Source organism: Hetaerina americana, unplaced genomic scaffold (assembly GCF_022747635.1).
Source record: "Hetaerina americana unplaced genomic scaffold, ioHetAmer1.1.p SCAF_28, whole genome shotgun sequence".
Lineage (NCBI taxonomy): Eukaryota > Metazoa > Arthropoda > Insecta > Odonata > Calopterygidae > Hetaerina > Hetaerina americana.
The window spans coordinates 3,856,463-3,864,706 of NW_027286852.1; the positions used below are offsets into that span (position 1 = coordinate 3,856,463).

General features: G+C 45.2%; 1 protein-coding gene across 1 annotated transcript; it reads left to right on the forward strand.

The window, feature by feature from the left end:
• Nucleotides 1-6,658: 6,658 nt before the first annotated feature.
• Nucleotides 6,659-7,894, forward strand: LOC139689853 (zinc transporter ZIP1-like). The gene has a single exon (XM_071586948.1). The coding sequence runs from the start codon at nucleotides 6,659-6,661 to the stop codon at nucleotides 7,892-7,894; it is 1,236 nt and encodes a 411-aa protein (XP_071443049.1).
• The last annotated feature ends 350 nt before the right edge of the window (nucleotides 7,895-8,244 follow it).

The following is an 8,244-nucleotide window of genomic DNA, read 5'->3' on the forward strand; positions in this document are numbered from 1 at the left end:
TCCCTAAGGGAAGCGTCATCGGATCTCTTTGTTTCCTTCATAACGTTAACGGCATTGACTCCGTGGTCACTAAAAAATACGTGCGCTTATTTGCTGACGATGCAGTGATTTACCGTGATATCCGTGATCCTGAGGACACAGCAGCTTTATCAGATGACCTTAATTCTATAGGACGCTGGTGCAACACTTGACAATTAGAATTAAACTTAAAAAGTGCATAGTCATAATTTTTGAACAAAAAATAAATAAATTCTCTCCCGAACGCCTACTGCATCGAGGACATCTAAATGTAATGTGTAGACTCGATTAAATACCTAGTAGTTACCCTCACTCACGACATCACCTGAATGAAACATATCCGGGGAATATGTGTAAAAGCTAACAAAAAATTAGGATTTATCAGAAGAGTAATTGGTAAATGTGATGAAAAGGTAAAAGAGAAATGTTATCTGGCGCTGGTTAGGCTGGAATCACTCACGGAGCGAAGTTTAATTTTCAGATTGAAGAAGCTCTGGTATTAATTGGAAGGCAGTCTCTTTCGTAGTGATGTTGAAAATGCATTATAACTTCCAACTTACTACGGTCGGAGAGACCATGCTAATAAAATTGGAGAGATATAGTGCAGAACGGATAGATTTCAGCTACCATATTTTCCACGAACGATTAGGGATCGGAATAACATTGTCAGACTGCGGCAGGTGCAAAAATATTGGGGTTAAAATTATTCTGGTGTGCATTCACCCCCTGCCACACACCCTAGCGGTGGCTTTCAGGGTACATGTAAAAATAAATCAAATATATTCTGAAAGTATATATTGTATTCCTTGTTTCTCCAATGTCATTTTTTTCTAAAACAAAGGCAAATTTTCAAATTACAGTACATATCAGTCAAGCAATTGAGTCATAATCATCCAATGCTCCGTTTTCTCCGAAAGAAATCCCAAGTAAACTATATTCGAGTTGGAGTACGCTGACACAAATTGGCAGCCATTATCGCATTTATTCAAGATTTATCCCTCGGAAAATGAAACAAGAAATGTATGGTAAATTCAAAGGATGAGGCTATGAATGGAATGGTCAGCAGTTACAGGCTGCATAGGAAATTATACCGTAACTTCATGGTGCTCTAAAAGCCACCGCCAGGGTGAGTGGCAGGGGTTGACAACACCCAGGACTACTTTTGTCATCAAATGCTTTTCTCCCCCAGCGACGTCGGACGACGTTATTCTGATCCCTAATCGTTGGTAGAAAATATGACCTCTTAAATCTATCTGTTTTACACTTATTCTCTCTAATTATATTTACATGATCTATCCTACCGTAGTACAATGGGAATAATAATACATTTTCAGCATCACTATTAAAGAGACCTCCTTCCAATCAATGCAAGAGCTTCAATCTCTAATTGAACCTTCGCTCCGTGAGAGACTCGTAGCCTAGCTGTTCTAATATTTTGGATACGCCACTAAGTTCATCATAACAACGTTTTACAAATCCAGCTCCTCTACGCTGCACGTAATCCAATTCGGCAATGAATCCAACTCCGTGAGGATCCCATATATTAGCAGCATAGTTTAAATGAAGCCTAGCCAGCGACAGATATCACTTCTCTTTGACCTTTTCATCACATTTAACAAGTACTCTTCTAATTAATCCTAATTATTTGCCAGCTTGTCCACATATTCCCCGTATGTGTTTCGCCCAGGAGAGATCGTGAGTGAGGGTAACCCCTAAGTACGTATTTCGGTGTTGCTGATGCAGTAGGCGTTCGGGATGGAAGAGCTCTTCATCTAAAATTTCATCAATAACTACTTATTTAAGTTTAATTATAACTTCTTTAGGTTTAAAGTGTCACGCCAACATTGAGTAGCATCATGGTCATCTGCTAAAGAAGCTACTCTATCCTCTTGGGTCCAAGGAAACTGCCGGCCTGAAACGCCCCGCCGAGAGCCAGTTGAGCTACCGATGCGTCGTAATGCACTGAAAGTTTAGGGACTTTATAGGAACAAGATATTGTGATGAAATACTATACATATAATGTCGCAAGTATTTGCAGTCGTGAGCGTCACGCTAAAGTCTACGAGGTTGAAGCCAACGTTTTAAACGCTAGAGAAACTCAAAGAACTGCGGGAGATGCCGTGACAGTAACTTTAACAGCGTCATCTGATGATATGCCATAACATCTTGTCCCTTTAATTCCTCTGAAAATTCAGACGTCTCGCAGGCTTAACTGGATAAAGGAGGCTTCGAAGTCGCTCCTATTCCTCGCTTGAACGCGGCATTTATGAAGGAAGTCCCTTGTTCGATACTTAACGAACGAAATGGCTTCCATCGTTGTCACATTTCTCCAGTAAACCCTGATCTGATCCTTGAGGTAGGACAATGTAATTAGGGGGCTTAATTACATGTCCAAAGTCGGATGCGAAACCACTCGCATTATGTCTTTGCAATAAGTCTAATCCAGCCCTGAGTCTTTGCATATCTAAAGGTTCTCTTCTCCAGATTCTGTATTAAGTGCGTGACGCTTCGTTATGTGAGATAGCATTAGCTCCTTCTGTACTGTACTTATGGCTGGTTGATTATTTGCATTCCTTTCATTCAAATGAGCTGGACGCCTTGCAATGGCTAATCACATAACTTCTCAAATCAATCGTGTTGGCCGTTACTGGAAAATATTTCCCAACTGATCGCTCCGCGTAAAACCCCATTTCGAAGGACTTTGAAAGGATTGAAGCCGAAGTCCTAGATATTGGACAAACTTTAAGGCCCAGCTCTCTCCTTATACATGGTTGGCATCTATCATTGAGGGTCAAGGTTTGCTAAAAAATCAGTATTGCCTGCCAGTAGGCGGGAGTTATAAGGTTACGTATATGCCACGACGGATGCAGGTAGTATGGCATCTACGTGCCATGCAGCAAGTAGCTACACGGGTTGCGGGGAGGTTTAGGTTGTCAGTCATTTTATTTTTGGTTTATTAACTATCGCGGGACGCTCCATGTTCATGCTTAGCGAATGTTTCAAGTATTGTGCTTATGACCTCCTTTTATTATTTTTTATCCGGGGATTAGATTCTTCCGCGCGCAGTCCAGAATATTCACCCGATGGGTACTCAAGGAAGTCCCCCTCATGCAAAATAACACTTCCCCTTCACTTTTTCAATTAATATTTTCCGGGCATTGGTTAGATGAAGTCGATAATCTTCAAAGGCGTCCCATCGAGTATTATAAACGTGTTTTCCCTCGCGTTGCACAGTGACATACTAAATGCTGTGGGCTCTCGGGTGCGAATCGACGGGTAGTCATTCACGGATCGGGCGAGGGCTTCTAATGTCCTCTTAGCGTCGCGGAAGGGCAATTAGCGGGAGCGCGCTTGTTTGGACCCGGTTCGACGGAGAGGGTCGCTGTGCGCCGTCGCTCAGTCCTTGGCAGTGGCATCATCAGCGCCTTTAACTTCCCCTCCTCCTCCTCCTCCTGAAATAACTGAGCAACTGCACGATATTTAATGTACAATTTTTCAAATCATGTGCCCGTTGAAGTCATTGAACTTAAAATTTTGAGTAAAGAACTGCTTCTCCTCAAAGGTCCGCCTAACGTAGCAATAACACTGAAACTCCGTACAGAATAACAAACCACTCTTCAGCTCCTCTTACGTTGCATCTCTCATCAATCCATTCAACACACCTTATTTTTCCCATCCTCGACCTTGCTTACTTTTCGTTCTCGCCTCTGAATCATTCCACTGTCGTGCCTACAACTCCTTCGTTTATTTTTCTTTCCATATACTTTATTTTTCAATCAACCTCCACACTCAACTTTAGAACTCTTCCGATCTGGGCACATATGTAATTTTGCCTCAACGACCATGTTTCCGAGACAAATCAACCTACGCTCTATATCAATGTTTTCACCCACCTATTCTTTACGCCTTTACGGAAGACGACATTTTCATTAACTCCCTCTTCTTCACTGAAGCCTCTTGAAGGAAAGGAATTCTTCTTTCAATGTCCTCACTTCTTCGTCCGTCTCCTTTAAAGCACTTCCTAAAATGGCGAACCGTTCCTGCTGTTGCAGTTCGTATGCATATGAGATGCTTATTCAAACCTTCACATTTCTTGAAAAACTTCATTACCTCCGCTTTCATGCGATTAATTCTCGTCCCGTCTCGTCCCACACTGATTTTCTAATGCGCTCGGTAAAGACTTCAAACATATGTCTGAAGGACCAACTAAATTTTGATCATCTGCACATGTGACTAGTTTCATGATTTATCCCCTGTATCTATCATTCCTGTTAACAGTCCTTCCACAGTCTCTCTTACCGTTAACACCGCGTAAACGTTGAAAAGAACGGGCAAATATTATATCCTCCTTATCATTCTGAAGAAAATTTGGTCGTCTTCCAAAATTTCTTTCATAATCCACCCGACTTGTTTAGCACTGAGCATCAAAGAAACAGTTGACGCGTAGCTTTATTCGAAATCGTATCATATTTCGCGTTTTGAGTCCACAACTCATTGCCTCTGCATTACTCTAAGCCCTTTGCTAGATGATCCGTTGTCATACGTGATTCTTTATGTAAATGCAAAACAAGTATCGAAAAAAATCACTAATCCATTGTATTAGGCAATCCGAACGGTAAAATCACAATGATAAATGATTTTACTCCGCGATCGTCACAGTACGATGTAATACGTCCTTGTATACCTAACACACTTTGATGTGCAATAAACTAAACTTCGGCAAGATACATTTCAAGATTTAGAACGATAAGTTATTTTTTCATATGCATTATCTTCATCGGGCGTTCAAAATTCCTCGAGAGACACCTCTTCCACTCGACACTTCACCCCGTGAATAAATAGACCGTCAAAGCGTGTGCCTAACAGTAGTATGAATGGCCTTAGAAATATTAGTACGGGAAAATACTCAGATTTTTTTACATTCTTAACTCCAAAATACGAAATGTCAGCAGAAATTCGAAAGCATTAGAAATCATTTAATTTTTATGCGTGAAAGGAAAAAAGGATTCATGTGCTGCTCAGTTCAAATATGAAGGACTAGATATCTTTTGCATGTGCTTATAGTGGGAAAAGTAATTTTTATAAATACTTTTACACTCTTGAAGGCCACTTAAAATGCATTTCAAGCAAAATTCAGAGTTTGGCAGAATATAAGAGCTAACGCTAATTAAGTATACTATATATTTCTCTTTGGATAAAAACTAAAACATACTTTAAACGAAATTGTAGAATCTTCAGTTAGTGAGGTGGTAAAAGAACGTCTTTGTGGTCGATCACAGATTACCTTTTTGCAAGGCTCACATATGACGTCGGCTACGGAATTAAATAAACAATTTGGGAATTTTTCAACTCCAGTTGTGTATGGAGAGAGTAATCAAAAGGGATTGTTTTACATCCGCCGCCTCAATTCAGAGAGCTGACTAGTCACTAATGAAAAGCACAATCTCAACATCCTAAATACCCAAAACTGTCCATGATTTCGATATTTCTATATGGTGTGACACACGTTCTGTTTTCGCTGTGGTTAAATTAAATGTGGCCTTGCTTGTTGGACGACATATTGTCCCTTTTCATGATTACTTATAAGGTACGTGCATGGTTTATACAAGGATGTTTAATCATCCTTTCCAACACATTCGCCAAACTTTATTGACTAATTTAATGTCACGAGAAACAAATTCCAGGGCAAGGAGAGGGGAGAGTAGGAGGGGATTGGTGGAAAGGTGGGAAAATCTGATTAAACCGTTTACTTTTCAAGTTCAAAGCAGATAATCGAGAAGTAGGGCACAATGAACGGCTGCGGTTCCCTGCAAATTGAAACCAGCTTAAATTAGGAATTTTTAAAATTTGGGATTGGGAGGAGGAATAAATAGCATGTGCACGGATAACACCTTTGGCCACCAAAAGATATAAAACGTTCCCAATGAGAAAGAGAAGCACGGAGAGCGCAGGGAAGGAAGATGTGGGCTACCGGGAGAGTGGCGGAGCGAATATGGGCGAGATTGTTGACGCATGTGGATCGTTATAACGGATTCGAGGGGATTTAAATGAGGATCTGGGTTCAGTTCGGGGCTTGCAGGTCATTTTCCTCAGTGGTATACCAAGTATCGAAGACATTTCAAGGAAGTCATTTGCACTGATTCCGTAACGTAGAAATTCCCAGCACTTTTTCATGTGATATGAGAAATGGAGCCACTTTTTACGATGATCTTTCATCCTAATTCTTCAGAATCATAAGATCTAGAATGAGATCTCTTTATCGCGGGGATATAACTCATAAAAATAGATAAACTGTAAGACTCTTGTGTAAGAGACGCGAGATTAAACGAGACAAATAATCTCCCGACCCCTCTCGCCACGCCAAGGTGACAAACAGCCGAAGAAGGGGGAGACGGTCCGAAACAACGCGCTCACGAAGAGCCATCTCTCAATCACGAGTCGCTCATTTGCGAGTTCTCACGCAGCAGACACTCCTTTCCGGATCGCAACTTTCTCGACCACGGTCCGACAATACTCCGGAGGAGCGACAAACAGCCCGCGGCGAGAATCGCTCGAGAGGAAGGGGGAGGGAGAAGCGAGTGAGCGGGTCCCTTCGGCAGAGCAGCACCCGGGGAGTACCGAGTCAAGAGGCGCGGGCGTAATGGAGGCCGCGCTGCACGCCGAGGCCCCGGAGCCGGTCGAGGGCGGGGCCATATCCGAAGCCACCCTCGCCAAGATAGTGTCCATGGTGATCCTGGGCGGGGTTCCCCTGCTGCTGGGCATCGCGCCCTGGCTGACCCTCCACCTGTTCGGCCGGAGGCGCGGCGGGGGCCGCGGGTCCACCTTCGAGTCCCCGTTGGGTCGCCTGATCACTTCTCTGCTCCTCTGCTTCGGCGGAGGGGTTTTGCTCTGCACCACGTTCTTCCACATACAGCCGGAGGTGCGGGAGAGCGTCCAGGCCCTCCAGGACAAGGGCCTCCTGCCCAGCGGGGAAGCCCTCCGCCTCCCGGAGATGTTCCTCTTCTGCGGGTTCTTCTTCGTCTACCTCGTGGAGGAACTGGCGCACGCCTGGATGCACGGGGGGGTGGGCGCCACGGAGGACGCCATGCACCGCACCGTCGGCGCCAGGCGGTGCTCGGGCGTCTCGCAGAGGACGGACGTGTGCGACAAGGAGTCGTGCTGCACCGACGACAAAGACCTCTTCCGCTCCTCCGCTGAGCTGGTGTACCACCCGACGACGGTGCCCAAGCACCAATCGGAGAAGAGCAGCCACCAGCACCACGGGCACGTGCACGTGATCGAGGGCGGGAGGGGCGGCGACCTCAGGGCGTCCATGGCGGGGCTGCTGGCCGTCCTGGCCCTCTCCTTCCACGCCGTGTTCGAGGGCCTCGCCGTGGGCCTCGAGTCCGACTCGAGGAACGTCTGGGTGCTGTGCGGGGCCATCGCGGCGCACAAGCTGGTCATCGCCTTCTGCGTGGGGGTGGAACTGGCCACGACCCTGACCCGCCCGACCCTGCTCGTCCTCTATGTGTCTACGTTCGCGCTGGTGACGCCGTTGGGCATCGGCATCGGGACGGCCGTGTCCGAGACCTCCCTGGAGGCGGCCACCTCCTCGGTGGAGGTGGTGGTGCTGCAGGGAATGGCGGCCGGCACCCTCATCTACGTGGTGTTCTTTGAGGTGCTGCAGAGGGGCGCCAGGAAGGAAGAGGACGAAGGGGAGGAGTTTCTGGGGAGGGGCTCTGGGCTGGCGCACCTCCTGGCCGTCCTCGTCGGGTTCCTCGTCATGTACGCCCTGCTCAGCACCGGTGAGTCATTCTGTTATGAGTACACTTGGGAAGATTTGAATTTCATACAAGGCGCCAACAATACGCATCCCTCCGACAAAGTTCCACCATAAGACATGGGTCGAGGGTCTTCTTGAGACTGCGCAAAGATCAACTCTAACCATGGCATACGCACATTCCCGCTCGTGGTCCGATACAGACTTCTCTCATCGCCAAATGAGGCACTCAGAATAACAAGTAATATATTGGAAAATAGGGAACTGGTTCTGCTGGGAATATCCTGGGATATCGCCCAGATTTTATACTAGGATCATCCGATTATTCGTCAAATTCCCTTTTTACTAGGATGCCATGTTTACCTTCCATAACATTTCGATTCCTAACACATATATTGTATAAAAAGTATTGGGAAATATTTATGGACACTAGATTTGTTTCAGATATAGCTAAACTTGCTCAAAAT

What these genes read in the sequence shown, in the direction of transcription:
- LOC139689853 (XM_071586948.1), top strand. Translation starts at nt 6,659, where the DNA reads ATGGAGGCCGCGCTGCACGCCGAGGCCCCGGAGCCGGTCGAGGGCGGG.